Source organism: Channa argus, chromosome 9, assembly GCF_033026475.1.
Source record: "Channa argus isolate prfri chromosome 9, Channa argus male v1.0, whole genome shotgun sequence".
In the NCBI taxonomy this organism is placed as follows: Eukaryota; Metazoa; Chordata; class Actinopteri; order Anabantiformes; family Channidae; genus Channa; species Channa argus.
Window position 1 is genome coordinate 2990521 of NC_090205.1, and position 18547 is coordinate 3009067.

The 18547-nt window shown below is 45.0% G+C and overlaps 1 protein-coding gene across 1 annotated transcript; it reads left to right on the forward strand.

Moving 5' to 3' along the window:
• Positions 1-15048: 15048 nt before the first annotated feature.
• Positions 15049-18056, forward strand: LOC137132913 (trace amine-associated receptor 13c-like). The gene is made up of 3 exons (XM_067515932.1): positions 15049-15120; positions 15786-15883; positions 17240-18056. The coding sequence occupies exons 1-3, from the start codon at positions 15049-15051 to the stop codon at positions 18054-18056; spliced, it is 987 nt and encodes a 328-aa protein (XP_067372033.1).
• Positions 18057-18547: the final 491 nt, after the last annotated feature.

The following is an 18547-nucleotide window of genomic DNA, read 5'->3' on the forward strand; positions in this document are numbered from 1 at the left end:
AACCCCCTGTTCTCTTTCACAAATGCAGTACATGTCAGAGTCACTGAAGATGACACCACCACCTCCACACTCAGCACTTCCACCCTGTTCTCTAACTCTATTGGGCTTCAAATCTGCAGTAAACTAGGGTGACTTCATTCCATCTTTCGCTACACAGTCAGCTATTCGGCTACTGGCACTTACAGAAGCCCTGATCACCCCACAGAACATGTCCACGGCAGCTTTCATATCCACCTAGACAAACCCAAGGTTGCTGATGTCCTTGCATTTCTGAGCACGTTTGAGCCGAAATGGATCCCCACCAAACTCCCACCTACAGAGTTGGCAACCACTTGGACCGCATTGTCACACAAAACTGCATCATAGGCAACATCTCAGTTCTCCTCTAAATTTGTCAAATCACTTCTTTATTCAGCTCACTGTCTTACTCCCCAGACCTTTCCATATTTCATCGTTTACTGGGGCTACCAGCACAAATAAACCCCTCCAGATGATCCAAAATGCAGCAGCATGTTTCATGTTTGATCAGACAAGAGGACACCTAATACTGTTCACATCCCCACACTCCCTACAATCCCTCCCACCCACTGTGCTCTGACAACAAATGGCATCTGATGGTCCCTACACCAAACAGCAAAAGATCCCAGGTAAAGCTATTCAGTCTTGGAGTTTTATCATCAGGCTGAACTTCAGTCTCCTACTGTCAGAGCAGGCTTTTCAAAATACTGTGGTAGAAGACCTGTTCCCATACCAGGGTCAGAAGTTATTAAAGTGATTGCTGGCTCAGTTTTCAACTCCCACTCCCTCCTAGCTGCACGTCAATGTCTCCTTGGGCAAAATGCTCAACACCAATTTCCTCTCTGTGGGTCAGGTGAGCACTTTGCGTCGCATCCAGCCTTTTGTGTATATAGTGCCTTGCAAAAGTATTCATACCCCTTGAACGTTCTGTCACGTTACAACCACAAACTGAAAACCTGGAAAACTTGAAAAACACTGAGGTTAATCAAACTGAATCCAAAGTAGCAATGAGACAAAGAACAACTCAAAGCCTCCAGAGAGGAATAATCACCAGATAACAATAATCTTTAGTCTTGCACAAAAATTTGACTGTGTGTGATGTGCAGAGCTGTGACAACTACAGAGGAATAAAGCTGATGAGCCAAAAAATGAAGTTGTGGGAAAGAGTAGTGGAAGCTCGGCTAAGGGCAGAGGTGAACATTTGTGAGCAGCAATATGGTTTCATGCCTAGAAAGAGAACAACAGATGCAGTATTTGCTTTGAGGAAGCTGATGGAGAAGTACAGAGAAGGTCAGAGGGAGTTGACTGAGGTCAGTTGATGGAGTTGGGTTGTGATGGACCTGTAACCCCTGATAAATCTCATTTGTGGTTCTCAGGAGTTTTCCAGGTTCTAACTGCTTCTAACTTGCCCAGATCCATAAAAATGTTGTTGGTGGATAGTACAAATCCCAAAATTTTGGGGGCATGAAACTCACTTCCATAATGAAGAGCTGAGCAGGCGTTGCAGGACTGTCTCAGAGCGGGAAACGATAAAGAATCATCAAGATAAATGGACACAAACTTGTTCAGCATATCTCCCAGAACATCATTGACTAGATTTCGTGCCCAAATGGCAAGACGAGGTAATCATATTGTCCAGCAGGCATGTTGAATCCAATCTTCTTTTCATCTCCCTCCTTGATCTGAACCAGATGATATGCATTGCGTAGATCCAGCTAAGTGTAGATAGTAGAAAGCAGATGATATCAAAGGTAAATCCCTCTGTTGTGGAGAACTACCCACCTGTCTCCCTTCTTCCATTTCTGGCCAAGACAATGGAACGAGCAGTCTTCAATCAACTCTCAGACTTTCTTTTCAAGAACAACCTCCTCGCTTCAAGAGGTGTCACTCCAAAGAAACTGCACTCCTGACTGTCGTAGAATATCTTCGAGCTGCAAAAGCCACAAGTCAGTCTTCTGTCTTAATCCTACTTGATCTATCAGATCCTCTTGTCCACACTCTCAGACTTAGGCATCAGCTGGATCAGCTCTAGACTGGCTTCGTTCTTACCTGTCGGGACAAACCTTCAAGTTATCCTGGCAGGGGCATCTTTCTCACTCCCATAGTCTCTCCACCGGTGTGCTGCAGGGCTCAGTTCTTGGTCCTTTTCATTTTTCTGTCTGTACTTTATCCTTAGGTGCCATCATTCACTCACATGGTCTTTCCTATCACTGCTACGCTGATGACACAATCTTCCTGTCCTTTCCACTGGACGACCCCACTGTCTCATCGCGCATTTCTGCCTGTCTCTCGGACATCTCAGCCTGGATGAGACAGAGACAACTTCAGCTCAACCTCTTCAAGACCGAAGTCCTTGTCTTCCCAGCCAGACTATCGACACAACACACCATCAGCATAACCATTAGATCTACAGTGATTGTCCCCACTAAGTCGGCCAAAAATCTGGGGGTCATCATCGACGACCAACTGAGTTTTAAGAACCACATCTCCTCAGTCTCTAGGGCACCAGATTTGCTCTCTACAACATCAGGAAGATCAGACCCTACATCACAGAATATAAAACCAACTCATTGTACAGGCGCTGGTCATATCTCGTCTTTATTACTGCAACGCTTTGTTGATGGGGTTACCAGTATCCACAATCAAACCCTTGCAGATGATCCAAAACGCAGCAGCTCGCCTCATTTTTAATCAGCCAAAAAAGACCCATGTCACACCACTTTTTAGATCTCTACACTGGCTTCCTGTAGCTGCTCGCATCAGGTTCAAAGCTCTGTCTCTTGCTCACAGGGTGGTTAACCCGACAGCTCCTGCTTACCTCAACTCACTCTGTCACGGCTGTGAGTCTTAGTCTTGTTGCCTTGGTGATTGGTACTTCCTCACTCTGTTTTCCTCTCCCCTCGCTGCCGATCTGCAATTAGTCTCATGCCGCTCACCTGTTGCATCCCTTTATATACTCCGCTCACCTGTCACTCCCTGGCAGATCGTCTTTCAGACTGCCTCGGTGAATAGTCAGTCTCTGATCCTGAAAATCCGCACCTAAGAGAATAAGGTCTTGTTCTAGTTTATGTTTGTTTTTCTCTCGGGAATTCCTTTGCTAATTTTCAAATAACCTATCCCTCTGTTGCTACTTTGTTTGCTCACTGCCAGCGTTTAATTTGCTACTTTGTTTGCTCGCTAACAACGATTGAGGAAATTATTATTCTGTTGCTACTTTGTGTTGCTCATTGCTTAATTTCAGCATCTGTTTTGATTCTTTTAGCACTAGTTATTGAACTACTTTTTTTTTTCCCTCCTACTTGGGATTCTTTTGTTTTTGGAACAAGCGTCTTTGTGTTTACCTTTTTGGGCAGGGTTTGAGTTGGAGTCCGCTCCCCTGAACTTTTTCTTTGCTACTTGTGTTCTGTTTATGTTGGTACTTTGCTCGAGTCTGCCTGTTTTGCTCCCTGGTTGTTTTTCTGCCTGCGGCCTTAAGTTCAGCCCTTCCTCCTGTTCTGGTCTCCTGCCCAACCTGGTCTCCGCTCTACTTCAAACCTCCACCCGCAGTAAGATATCTGGTTCTCCCAATATATTCCCCGTGCCATAGTTTGTCATTCACCTCTGTCTCCTTTTCCCCTCAGAGTTCCCAACCGTCTCCTGGCCATCCCCGCCTTCCTCTCCGGTCCCGAGTCCCCTTCTCCGCTTAACTTAAATAAACTGTTTGCCTTCCAAGTCCTCTGTGATCTGCTCATTTCTGGGTCCAATTCATACTTAATTTTAAGGCGTGATAGTACGATCTGGCCAAAAATTATGGACCCTGCAGACACGGGGATTTGGAAGAGTCGGGTAGAGGGCACCCTGGTGCAGCACGAGGTTGACATGGCTGGTATTAGAGCCAACGTACGTGAGTTGCAGGAATTTTCCTCCCTTTCAGTCTCTGCCACTCCTCCTCTTTCCGAACCTGTCCCGTCTCCCCGGGAGCCGTGGGTTGCTCCTCCGGAACCCTACTCGGGGGATCCTAAGACCTGTAGGGCATTTTTAGTAAAATGTAGGCTCCAGTTCGAGATGCGGCCCTCTCTTTACCCCTCCGACCACTCCCGCGTTGCTTATGCCGTTGCCTTGCTTACAGGCTGGGCGGGCATTTGGGGTACGACCGAGTGGGTGAGGGGTTCCACGGCCACATCTTCATTTGATCGTTTTGCTGAGAAGCTACTCAGAGTATTTGGCCCAATAAAATCTGAGCGAGATGCCTCACGTAGATTGTCCAAGCTCTCGCAGGGAAAGGGGTCTGTAGCGGAATACGCCATAGAGTTCGGCACCTTTGCAGCGGACTGCTCTTGGAATGAGCCAGCCTTAGTCGAAAGATTTTACCAAGGGTTGTCAGAGTACCTAAAAGATCAACTGTCTTTTCGAGAGCTCCCTGGCACCCTTAATGACCTAATAGATCTTTGCACCCGCGTTGATTACCGTATCCGTGAACGTAGACCACAAGTCAGAGATTCCTTTTTCCACCCGCGTTCCTCTAGGCCCCCCGTCTCCTCCTCTGACGATTTCTCTCCGCCTCCTGGCCAGGGTTCCTCCGAACCCATCCAGATAGGGAGGGCGCGTCTCCCCCCTGAGGAGAGAGAGAGAGGTTTTCTGAACAATTTGTGTTTGTATTGCGGGCGTTATGGCCACAAGGTGGCTTCATGCCCAGTAAAAGGAGGGGCTTAGCAGGGAAAGGGGGGCACCTACTGAGCCATACGCATTCTAATTTACCTTCAGCCCCCCGACCACATCTACCCGTTACATTGCAGTTCGCAGGCCGCTCAGTTTCCCTCGCTGCCCTTATCGATTCCGGAGCGGACACAGAGTTCATGGATGAACAGCTGGCTCGTCAGTTGGGTCTGGCTCTTATTCCCCACACGAGACCCATCACCATTCGAGCTTTAGACGGCCACCCCCTAAACTCTAGTTCCCTGCATACAGCTCCCCTACAGTTAATCATTGAAAACCACTGTGAAAAGATCTCTTATCAAATTATCCGCTCTCCCCAGCAGCCCCTCATCCTGGGGTCCACATGGTTATCTCGACACAATCCCCACATAGACTGGCTGACGGGGCGGGTCTTCTGTTGGGGTACATCTTGCTCCAGCTTGTGTCTTAGACAGGCCGTTCCCCCTGTTCGTTGCCCAGTTATCACTCCCCCTACCATAGACCTCACTAAGATTCCCAAGGTCTATCATGACCTCAAGTCCGTTTTTTGTAAGGAAAGAGCCACATCACTTCCCCCTCATCGCCCCTATGACTGCTCCATCGAGCTGCTTCCAGGAACCATGCCCCCACGGGGCCGATTGTATTCGCTCTCGGGGCCAGAGCGCGAGGCTATGGAAACTTATATTAATGAGTCGCTAGCTGCTGGTCTCATTCGCCCCTCATCCTCTCCGGCGGGAGCGGGTTTCTTCTTTGTGGATAAGAAGGATGGGGGGCTCCGCCCCTGTATAGATTATCGCGGCCTCAATCTGATTACCATTCACAACCGCTACCCTCTCCTTCTTATCTCTTCTGTCTTTGAATTATTACAGGGGGCCAAGGTGTTCACCAAACTAGACCTTAGGAACGCCTACCACCTGGTTCGCATCTGGGAGGGGGACGAGTGGAAGACGGCTTTTAACACCCCGGCCGGTCATTTCGAGTACTTGGTCATGCCTTTCGGCCTGACCAACGCACCAGCGGTGTTTCAGAACCTGGTCAATGATGTGCTGGGAGACATGCTAAACCGATTTGTTTTCGTCTATCTAGACGACATTCTTATTTTCTCCACCTCTGAGACCGAGCACGTCACCCACGTTAGAAAGGTTCTGTCCCGCTTATACCAAAACAACCTGTTCGTTAAGGCCGAGAAGTGTGTTTTCCACGCGTCCTCCGTCTCCTTCCTGGGGTTCATTGTCTCTCCTGGTAGGATGGAGATGGACCCCGGGAAGGTGAGTGCAGTGAGGGACTGGCCCGTGCCTGAGTCACGCAAGCAACTGCAGCGTTTCTTAGGTTTCACAAATTTTTATATACGGTTCATTAGGAACTATAGTTCTATTGCTGCCCCTCTCCATAAACTCACTTCATGCAAGACTTCATTTTCCTGGTCTCCTTCCGCTAACCAGGCATTCTCCCGTCTCAAGGCTGCATTCGTCTCCGCTCCCATTCTCTGTCTCCTGGACCCCAGTAAGCCATTCATCGTGGAGGTAGACGCCTCGGATGTAGGGGTGGGGGCAGTCCTCTCCCAGCGGGTGGAGAGAGACTCCAAAGTTCATCCGTGTGCATTTTTCTCTTGCCGTCTCTCCCAGGCGGAACAAAATTATGATGTTGGGAACAGGGAGCTACTCGCTGTTAAACTGGCTCTGGAGGAGTGGAGGCATTGGCTGGAAGGGGCTGAACACCCCTTTGTGGTTCTCACCGATCATAAGAATCTAGAATACTTAAAGACAGCTAAAAGATTAAATCCCCGCCAGGCTCGCTGGGCTCTTTTTTTTAACCGCTTCCGTTTTACTTTGGCGTATGTCCCCGGTCACAAAAACACCAAGGCTGACGCCTTGTCCCGCACTTTTGGTTCACCCCCAGTTCAGGAGCGTCCAGAATTCATCCTCCCAGCATCCGCTCGTCTAGCCCTCACTCGTCTGGAGATTGAGGAGAGAGTATCTCAAGCCCAGACCAACAATCCTACTCCCTCCGCTTGCCCCGAGGGGTGCTTGTTTGTACCCAACCAGCTCCGCTCGGCGGTACTGGAGTGGAGTCACTCCTCCCGCTTATTTTGCCATCCTGGTATTTCTCGAACCCTGTTTGTTGTGAGGCGACGGTTCTGGTGGCCTTCCATGGCCAGGGATGTTAGGGAGTTTGTTTTAGCTTGTCCCTTCTGTGCGCAGACTAAGACCAGTCGTCGTCCCCCGTTCGGTTTGTTGCATCCCCTTCCTATTCCTAGGCGCCCTTGGTCCCACATCTCAGTAGATTTTGTTACCGGTCTTCCCCCGTCCCAGGGCAACACGGTTATTCTCACAGTCGTGGATAGGTTTTCCAAGATGGCCCATTTCATTCCCCTTCCCGCTCTTCCTACAGCTAAGGAGACCGCTGAGGTCCTCGTTAGAAACATTTTCAGGATACATGGGCTCCCCCGTGACGTCGTCTCCGACCGCGGTCCCCAGTTTATCTCTAAGTTCTGGAGGGAGTTTTTTAGGCTGCTTGGTGTTACTGTCAGTCTCTCTTCAGGTTTCCACCCCCAATCAAACGGCCAGACCGAGAGACCGAATCAGGACCTGGAAACTGGACTCCGGGTCCTCTGCTCCCGAGAGCCATCCTCCTGGTCTCGGAATTTGACCTGGGTTGAGTATGCTCACAATACATTACCATCTGCATCCACAGGGTTGACCCCCTTTCAGGTGGTTTTTGGCTACCTTCCTCCGCTTTTTGAAGTTCATGAATTAACTTCTTCTGTCCCCTCTGCACAGGCTTCCGTACGGCGCTGTCGGCTGGCTTGGCGGAGGGCTCGTGCCACTCTGGTCCAGACTTCCGATTCTTATAAGAGATCCGCCGACAGACGCCGCAGCCGTGCACCACACTATCGGGTGGGCCAGCGAGTATGGCTCTACGCGGCGGACATTCCCCTCCGCGTTGAGAGCCGGAAGCTGGCTGCCCGGTTCATCGGTCCCTTCCCCATAGCTAAAGTCATCAACCCTGTGGCAGTTAGACTGAGCCTCCCCAGGTCACTCAGAATACATCGACGGCGCTCCGGCTTTCTCAGTTACTCGCCTTCTGAGGTCGCGCCGGCGGGGCCGGGGTCTCCAGTACCTGGTGGACTGGGAGGGGTACGGTCCTGAGGAGCGCTCCTGGGAGCCCGCCCGGTCCATTTTGGATCCTGCTTTAGTCTCTCGGTTTCATCGTGACCATCCCGAGCAGCCTGGGGGTCCGTCGTGAGACGTCCTTTGAAGGGGGGGCCCTGTCACGGCTGTGAGTCTTAGTCTTGTTGCCTTGGTGATTGGTACTTCCTCACTCTGTTTTCCTCTCCCCTCGCTGCCGATCTGCAATTAGTCTCATGCCGCTCACCTGTTGCATCCCTTTATATACTCCGCTCACCTGTCACTCCCTGGCAGATCGTCTTTCAGACTGCCTCGGTGAATAGTCAGTCTCTGATCCTGAAAATCCGCACCTAAGAGAATAAGGTCTTGTTCTAGTTTATGTTTGTTTTTCTCTCGGGAATTCCTTTGCTAATTTTCAAATAACCTATCCCTCTGTTGCTACTTTGTTTGCTCACTGCCAGCGTTTAATTTGCTACTTTGTTTGCTCGCTAACAACGATTGAGGAAATTATTATTCTGTTGCTACTTTGTGTTGCTCATTGCTTAATTTCAGCATCTGTTTTGATTCTTTTAGCACTAGTTATTGAACTACTTTTTTTTTTCCCTCCTACTTGGGATTCTTTTGTTTTTGGAACAAGCGTCTTTGTGTTTACCTTTTTGGGCAGGGTTTGAGTTGGAGTCCGCTCCCCTGAACTTTTTCTTTGCTACTTGTGTTCTGTTTATGTTGGTACTTTGCTCGAGTCTGCCTGTTTTGCTCCCTGGTTGTTTTTCTGCCTGCGGCCTTAAGTTCAGCCCTTCCTCCTGTTCTGGTCTCCTGCCCAACCTGGTCTCCGCTCTACTTCAAACCTCCACCCGCAGTAAGATATCTGGTTCTCCCAATATATTCCCCGTGCCATAGTTTGTCATTCACCTCTGTCTCCTTTTCCCCTCAGAGTTCCCAACCGTCTCCTGGCCATCCCCGCCTTCCTCTCCGGTCCCGAGTCCCCTTCTCCGCTTAACTTAAATAAACTGTTTGCCTTCCAAGTCCTCTGTGATCTGCTCATTTCTGGGTCCAATTCATACTTAATTTTAAGGTGTGATACACTCATTCAAGTCTACAATCCTTCCCGTCTGCTGCGGTCTGCCAACGAACGACGTCTGGTGGTCCCAGCACCGCACAGAAGACACCAAGCAAAACTCTTAAGCGCAACGATCCCATGATGGTGAAACAAGCTACCAAACTCTACACACTCAACAAACTCACTCCCAATATTCAAAAAACTGCTGAAAAAGGAACTCTTCCGCATCTTCCTATGCACTTAAATCTATATATATAAAAATCCTTTCTGCTCTTTCTTGCTCTTGCATCTAGTGAACTGTGAACACTTTTCTGATAGGACTTTGCTTTGATGTTTTCTCCTTAACATACATTTTTGCTGCCTTGTACCTCACTTGTAAGTCGCTTTGAATGAAAGCATCTGCTAAATGACTAAATGTAAATGTACATAGGTAAAGGATAGCAGTTCGTGATGGGATCTGATTTAATCCTCAATAAATAATACAGGGGCGTACGCTGTCCTTTTTACCAACAAATGCCAGCTACAGGAGATTCTAATTTATAAGTGTCCATGCCTTCAGGTTCTGGGGCATAGTGGACTATAGACAACACCTGGGGGACATAGAGCCAGGTAGTCATAGGCTCAGTGCAGGGGTAGGGAAGTGGCCTGAGCTTTGTTAAAGACTTCCCTCAGATCATGATATGCTTCTAGGATGCGAGATTTCAGGATAGTTAGGTTAGGGACCACTAGACTCTTTCAGGGGACTCTGATTGTACCAGAGACAGGAGGTTAAGCACGAGGTGCTCCAACGGAAAACCTAACATAACCATTCATAAAAAAACCGAAATTTCTTAAAAAAAACACAACACCTTCACACGCCACCAAAAAGCGCTGGACAACTGCTTGAAAAGCCCTAATCTGTATCATCACTGACTACCCTGAAGCCTGTACCATACTTGATATTATGAGCAGAATATTTAATCAAATTCAATTCAACTTTATTTATATAGCACCAATTCACAACAAAGTCATCTAAAGGCACTTTACAGAATAAAGTCAAGACTATAGCAGAATATTTATAACTAACTATAAGCTTTATATATATTTACAACCACACACCTTGGTCAGCACCAAAGAATAGAATAGAATTAGAATATGTGCACACTGTGCTTTTAAACTTGTCTATTTCTTTAATTCTAATATATAGTTTCCTTCAATTGCATCAATGTGTTTCGTCTGAGCAACTCACACAGATTTGTATGTTCACACATACAAATCTCTGCTAGAACAGAAAGAAAACTGAGATAGGGGATGACAGAGACAGGCTTAGGAGGGCTGCAGAGAATATGATGAGGATGATGATGTAATCTAAAGAGTGAAGGAGGAGGGACATGAGGTCCCAGCAGAGACTGAGAGCAGAGGACTGATGAAGTGTGTGTCACACAGATAAAACTGTTGTATGACAGAGTTGTTGTCAGAAAGCTGCTACAGCTGCAGCTCTCTTCACATCTCTGATGATGGAGGTACATGATGGAGCAGAGCTCTGCTTTCCACAGCTCCTCAACACCTCCTGCAGGAAGCCACTGATTTCTTGGTCTGAAGTTGTGTTTTTTTGCTGTCTGCTGTCGTCTCTCTCTGTCCTCACTGTGGCTCTGAACCTGCTCGTCATCATCTCGATCTCCCACTTCAGGCAGAGTTTCACTTCCTGATAGAACCTAAAAATTTTAAGTTTATAAATATGCATTGCAGATTCTACTAGAAAAAATAATTTTTGTTATACACATGAAATGTTGTGCATATCTTAATTAATACTTACATTTACTCAGGTCATTTCAGCCCATTTTTCTCATATTTTTTAAATTTCCACAATTGTTTTCTAATGTGTTTAATCATACTTTCCATCCAGGCAGCTCCACAAACCCACCAACCTCCTGCTTCTCTCTCTGTCGGTCTCAGACTTCATCGTAGGCCTTGTGTTCATGCCTGGTGAAGTTCTCAGAAAATCATCCTGCTGGTATCTTGGTAACTTCATGTGTTCTCTCTATATGTATTTTGTCACCATCTCTGTCTCTGCTTCAGTTGGAAACATGGTTCTCATTTCAGTCGATCGATATGTTATTATTTGTGACCCTCTGCATTATCCCACCAGAGTCACTGTGAGAAGAGTGAAACTTTGCATTTTACTTTGTTGGTTGTGTTCAAACCTCTACGGATGCCTCTTTGTGAATGATGATTCAGTTAACAAAGACAAGTATTTTTCCTGCTATGGAGAGTGTGTGTTGGTCACTGACTACAATTTAGGAGTTCTTGACCTTCTTATGAGCTTCATTATTCCAGTTACTGTCATCGTAGTTCTGTATGTGAGAGTGTTTGTGGTGGCTGTGTCTCAGGCTCGTGCCATGCGCTCTCACATTACAGCTGTTACAACTGTGACATCAAGAAAGTCTGAGCTGAAAGCAGCCAGGAGTCTTGGTGTTCTTGTAGCTGTGTTTCTAATATTTTTTTGTCCATATTACTGTGTCTCTCTTGTAGGTGGGAACATACTCAATACGTCATATGGAATAATTGTACCATGCATTTTCTCTTTTAATTCCTGTCTAAACCCTCTGATCTATGCCTTGTTTTATCCCTGGTTTAGAAGAGCTGTTAGACTCATTTTCACTCTTCAGATTCTGCAGCCTGGATCCTGTGAGGCCAACGTACTGTAGAGAGACTTTGAGAGACTGAAACGAGGCTTCCTCTATAGAACTCATTTAATTCTATTCAATTCATTTTAATTCAATTCAATTCAAGTTTATTTATATATCACCAAGTCACAACAAAGTCATGTCAAGGCACTTTACAGAATAAAGTCAAGACTATAAAGATGTATAGAGAGAACTTAACAATTCCCCCTTTGACAAGTTCTAGACAACATTGGAGAGGAAAAACTCTGTTTAACGGAAGAAACATCCAGCAGAACCAGGCTCAGGGTGGGCGGCCATCTGCCTTGACCAGCTGGGGTGAGTGGAAAGTGAAGAGAGAAACAAAAAAGAGCAACAACAAAACATTGGGCAGGTTGGTAGGACCAGTAGCTGCACACTAGAAAACACACAGCTTCAAAGCTGGGGACACCTGCAGAAAAGGATAGAGAGAGGGAGAGACAGAAGGACAAAGACAACAACGGGAGAAAACACACAGGGTTAATGACATACAGTTTTGACAATTGCGGGGTGAGAGGAGAGGAGAGAGGGACAAGAGGAGGAAAGGAGCTCAGTGAATTGGGGGTGGGTCCCCCAGCAGTCTAAGCCTATAGCATCATAACTATAACTAACTATAAGCTTTATTAAAGTGGAAGGTTTTGAGCCTAGACTTAAAAGTAGAGAGGGTGTCTGCTTCCTGAATCTGAACTGGGAGCTGGTTCCACACGAGAGGAGCTTGATAGCTAAAGGCTCTGGTGATGGTGATAGTGAATGCAATTAATCAAACATAGTATCGACAATCAAAGTATAAACTGTCTTTGAACAAACTTACAGAATTTAAGTGAATTTGCAACTTTTAAGTTTTAATATGCTTCTATTGCAAAACAGATGCTATGTAGTTGGTCTAAATGGTATTGGAAAAAAAATTAAACAAATGGTCATATTTATTTCAGACTCAGTATATTGCTGTGCTTAGTGCAAATTTAACTAACTCATGTTTGCTGTAGTTTTGATATGCTACTAATAAAAATGTGACTCTGGACGCCCGGTGGCAATTTTACAGATTAAAATTTTGTGCCTTTCAATTTGTTACAAATCCTGAGGATTAATGAAAATCATATCAGCAGAGAAATTATTCTTACCATATTCGAATTCTTTATATTCAGGTTTTACTTGAAAAGTAAGTGTTTTGTTTGTGCAGTTACTGTGTAGGTACTGTTCAATCATCTGCTTTTATTTTATTTGGGAAGTGATAAACGTTTGCACTATGCTTTTAATAAATTATTTTTTTCTAAAAAACATTTTCTTTGTAGCAAATAATATTTTAGCACAAAATCTAAAAACGCTACAAGCGTGTTGTTACACACCATCACACAATAGTAGTCTGCAAAGTTTACAGCCTCAGAAGCTGTACAATGTTGTAGTGAATTCTTCAAGATGAAACCAGATTCAGGACACAGATTGTAAAGTTTTAGACACTTTATTCAGATCTGGTTAGAACTGGTTTTATCAAAGACAAACCGCAAATGAATATTGGAAGTATGATAGTTTCTATAGTACAGTATGCATGTGAAGTACTCATCAACATATGGAAACCTTTCTTGTGTTTACATTAAAATTCAGATTCCCAGCCAATAGCTTGGTGTGACTAACCCTAACTAAGCCCTATGTAATTGATCTTTCCCCAAGATCATCCTCCTCCTCACAAACAAAAACTCTTGGTTAATTAACAGCTTATACACAGTTTAAATGATATCAGTATGGAATTCATACAAGAATACATAGATATAAAAGATTTTATAAAACATAAACAAAGTTATAGACAACAGATATCACAGTGTCCATTTTCACTTCTGCCTCTGGACTTTTGTTTTGAATTCAATTCAATTCAACTTTATTTAAATAGCACCAATTGACAACAAACTCATCTCGGGACAAAAATAACTCCAAGGTTCCTTGCAGTAGTACTGGAGACCAGATTTATGCCATCTAGAGTAACAATATGGTTGAACAGCATATTTCTGAGATTTTTAGAGCCCAAATACTGGCCTATGACTGCTCTAGCTCTGGTGAGGTGGCTGACCCTAGGAGAACGCTCAGGAGACGGTGATAGAAGCGCAGCAGGAGGGGAGGGCTCCATGCTAGTTTTAAAAGTCCTCGCTAGCCAGCAACCCAGCCTCTTGCTAGCTAACCAACTGGACTAGCTGAGAGCCAGAATTATATCGCAAAAGGAAGAAAGAGAATGCTGGGCTCTGATTTTCACTGAGACCTGGCTCTCAGAGAAAGTGCCAGAACCCACTATTCAGCTACAGACTCACTCCATACACCAAGAAGACCACACTGCAGCCTCCAGTAGGGCTAAAGGGGAGGTGGGTCTATCAACGACTCGTGGTGTGGAGATATACAGTCTGTTTATAGGCACTGCTCGGCAACCTGGAGTTTTTATTGCCGTTCCTATTATCTACCAAGGGAATTTCCTGCTGTGTATTTGGCAGCCAACTCTACGGAAGCGCTCAGCAACCTTGACGACATCATCAGCGCAACAGAGACGAGTCACCCTAACAGCAATAACAACATTAGTGCAATTTAAGGACTTTCCAAATGTCACCAACATGTGGACAATACACAGTAGCTTAACAGTTTTTACTCTACCGCTGATGCTGGGCAAATGTGGCACAGCCTGCAGGACATCACAGACTACAAGACCACCATAAACACAACTATCAGCTCCTCAGACCACCTACTGGATGACCTCAACACCTTTTACACTCACCTATACACAGATGAAGGATATGATAGTTGACTTGAGGAAGGAGAGGAGAACATACAAGCCACTGTTTATCTGGGAGCTTGAAGTGAAGAGGGTAAGCAGCTTCAAATACCTGGTGGTCCACATTAGTAAAAACCTCACCTGGAAACTCAACACCACCCAGCTGACTAAGAAAGCACAACAGGGGCTGTACTGTAGCTTCTATAGCTGTACTGTCTAGAGCAGGGGTCTCAAACTCAAATTACCTGGGGGCCGCAGGAGGCAGAGTCTGGGTGAGGCTGGGTATTCCACAAAAAAAACTTTAAAAAAATCTAATCTTCTCCAACATCATTACAACAGTTCTTTAACTTCAATGGGTTCTTCTAAATATGAACATGATTGGTTCTTCTGAACATGGTTCTCTTGCCTACTTCTTGCTGCCAGAGACCTGTCAGCGCTTCCTCTCACATAGCTGAGCCACATTTGGCTTGAGAGAGGAAGCAGTTGAGACCCACAGTATGGCTTGAAGATGATAGTCAGTAAGTCTCGACCTGAAAAAAAAAGGCGACTGCTATCGGGCTGTTGATTATCAGCTGGGACAGTGGGACAACATTATTTATTTATTCTATAAAACAATGGGATGCAGCCATGGAGGCATATTCACTGGCTTTTATTTTCTATAATAACCCCATGGATTCAGTGGTACGTCCTAGCCAACACTGATGTTCCATTGACTATATAACCGAGGCGGGTAAGAACCCGATGAGGCTCCAGCCTGACTCCGAAGCGGGACGGCGGGCGGGAGTTGGCCCCATTGGAGGTCCACTACCCTCGGTGACATTGTCAACGGAACATCGGTGTTGGTCGTTAATGCTGGTAACATTGACTTTGTCCAGCTCGAAGTCAAACATGCTTATTTCAAACACAGTAACAAGTAGTAATTCTATGAGGGTGATGTGATGTTACTAGGCTGTTTCTCTGCTTGCACCAAGTGCGGCCGATGGCCCCGCCCCTGGAGCCATATACTCCACTGTGATTGTTCGGTTCGTTCAGCTCCAGCTTGCACAAAAAAGGAAGCTTCCACAGACAAGACGGTAAAATGCCATTCATATAAAACTCATGGGCCACACTAACATTAAGCTTTCATATTGTCCTGCGGGCTGCAATTGGCCCCCGGGCCACGAGTCTGAGACCCCTGGTGTAGAAGTCTTGAACAGCTGCATCACTGTGTGGTACGCCTGCATGACTGAAATAATTAATTCATAATTCAACTTTATTTATATAGCACCAATTCACGACCAAGTCATCTCAGGGCACTTTACAGAATAAAGTCAAGATTATAAAGATGTATAGAGAGAATCTCCAGCAGAACCAGGCTCAGGGTGGACGGCCATCTGCCTTGACCGGTTGGGGTGAGTGGAAAGTGAAGAGAGAAGTGTAAAGTGAAATGGACCCCAACCGCTGAAAAGATCAACAGGACTCCACTTCCCACTCTACAGGCTACCACCGCAGAGTCCACAGGAGAGCTGAGTCCACCAACCCCCAACTTGAACTGTTCACACTTGTGTAATGCAGGAGGAAGTTCTCCTCCCTCTTGGTAAATGCTATTAGCTATAGCTTGGCTATTTGACTTTTAAACAGGTAGCCAATGGACACAGACTGGCCTCATCCATCCCATAAATCAGTGGGACTGAATGCTCGCTCTCAATTTTCACATTTGGTAACCGCTGCTACTATTAGTATTATTATTATTGAGTTTTTCTGCCACTATTTTACTATTATTTTGTGGTTCCATTTCATTTCTACGTTGTACAATTTGAGCTATGTAATTTGCTCCTTGACCATTCATATCTGTTGCACATAAATCATTATTGCACACTTTGCACAGTTGTACATAGTCCATATTTCTGTTATTATTAGTAGTATCTAGTTTATACTTTTTAACTGCTTGTTATTGGGACTCACTGTGGAAATTCATTGTACAGGGAAACATGTTTTCCTCACTATGCACGTGACCATAAACGCTTTGATTGAGTGACTGACTGATTGTTTGAGCTCTCGTTGCCCCGAACAAATGTCTTGAGTGTACAGCAAAAACAAATGTTGAGCCTTACTGTTGCCATGCTTTTACAATGGAATGTTACTTTATTCATGCTTTAATTTATTTATTCAACAATTCTATGTGTTTATCATTCTAAATATATATATATAGACAGTTTTTAGATGAAAAGCTACTTGATAATGGAAGAAGAAAATTTAAATAATAACAGTGAGAAACTAAGCTTGCCAACAAGAACAGAGGGAGAGTGGGAAGGCCCGCAGAGAATGCAGTGAGGAAGATGATGATGATGAGATAATGCCAAGAGTGATGAAGGAGGGACATGAGGTCCCAGCAGAGACTGAGTGCAGAGGACTGATGAAGTGTGTGTCACACAGATAAAACTGTTGTATGACTGAGTTGTGGTCAGAAAGCTGCTACAGCTGCAGCTCTCTTCACATCTCTGATGATGGAGGTACATGATGGAGCAGAGCTCTGCTTTCCACAGCTCCTCAACACCTCCTGCAGGAAGCCACTGATTTCTTGGTCTGAAGTTGTGTTTCTGCGTTTTCTGCTGTCTTCTGTCTCTGTCCTCACTGTGGCTCTAAACCTGCTCGTTATTATCTCGATCTCCCACTTCAGGCAGAGTTTCACTTCTCATTAAAACCTTCAAGTTTAACATTTTATATGTATGAAGTTAGATTTTACAGGAGGAAATTATATTACACAAGTGTCTAAAACATTTCACTCTGCCTTGTTGACCTTTTTGAGGACTAAACCTCCCCATGTAATAAATGAAGTGCATATTGCTCCATCATAAGTGCTACTTGTGTTATATACTCCAACTATTTCATGTAATACATTAATTGTAATTACAACTTTAAATAGTGTAACTGTTCTCTCCTCTTTCTCCAGGCAGCTCCACCAACCCACCAACCTCCTCCTCCTCTCTCTGTCGGTCTCAGACTTCATCGTAGGCCTTGTGTACATGCCTGGTGAAGTCCTCAGAAAAACATCCTGCTGGTTTTTTGGTGACCGTATGTGTTCTCTGTATAAGTACATTATCACACTCACCATCTCTGCCTCAGTTGGAAACATGGTTCTTATATCAATTGATCGTTATGTGGCTATTTGTGACCCTCTGCATTATCCCACCAGAGTCACTGTGAGAAGAGTGAAACTTTGCAATTTTCTGTGTTGGTTCAGTTCAATTCTTTACAGAAGTCTCTTGATAAAAAATATCGTACTTCAAAAACATAATTATATGTCCTGCTATGGAGAGTGTGTTTTTCTTATTGACAATACGGCCGGAGTTGTTGACATTGTTTTAACCTTTTTCATTCCAGTTACCGTCATCGTAGTTCTGTATGTGAGAGTGTTTGTGGTGGCTGTGTCTCAGGCTCGTGCCATGCGCTCTCACATTACAGCTGTTACACTGCAGCATTCAGTGACTGTGACATCAAGAAAGTCTGAGCTGAAAGCAGCCAGGACTCTTGGTGTTCTTGTAGCTGTGTTTCTAATGTGTTTCTGTCCATTTTACTGTGTCTCTTTTGCAGGATCAAACTTGCTCAACACTTCCTTTGGAATCCTTGTGCTCTGTCTAATCTGTTTTAACCCCTGTCTAAACCCTCTGATTTATGCTTTGTTCTACCCCTGGTTTAGAAGAGCTGTTAAACTCATTGTCACTCTTCAGATTCTGCAGCCTGGATCCTGTGAGGCCAACGTCCTCTAGAGAGGCTGTGAGTAATTGAAATGAGGCCTGCTGTACTGAAACAGAAATACACAGCATGTACCGGACTGTAAGTCTGAGTTTCATGTCTAATCGTCGGTCCTAGAGTGAAATTGGTAGAAGTTATTTTATTGAATCCTTTTTTTGTTTTTTTAGTTAAACTACAAACTGTACGTGGCTTTTAAAATAACCTTAGACAGATAGTTATTTCAGCATTTCAGCATGATGCTGTCCACACTGTCAGTTTAAATAACATGTTCCATTATTTAAATGTGTTGGTAATAAAATGGTGCCAATATTTAACCTGTCTTTTAAGTTTTCATTAATCCTGAGGTTCATATTCAGTTTTTGTTCAACAGGTTTTAGGATTTGTTTTCGTGGATGCTGCTGTTTTGCTGCTGCAGCCATAAATAGTTTAAATCTAAAGTCTCAAAGAGATGTTTTAGGACTTTGGACAGAAACAGAGTGTCATATAGAAACAGACAATATCCAGA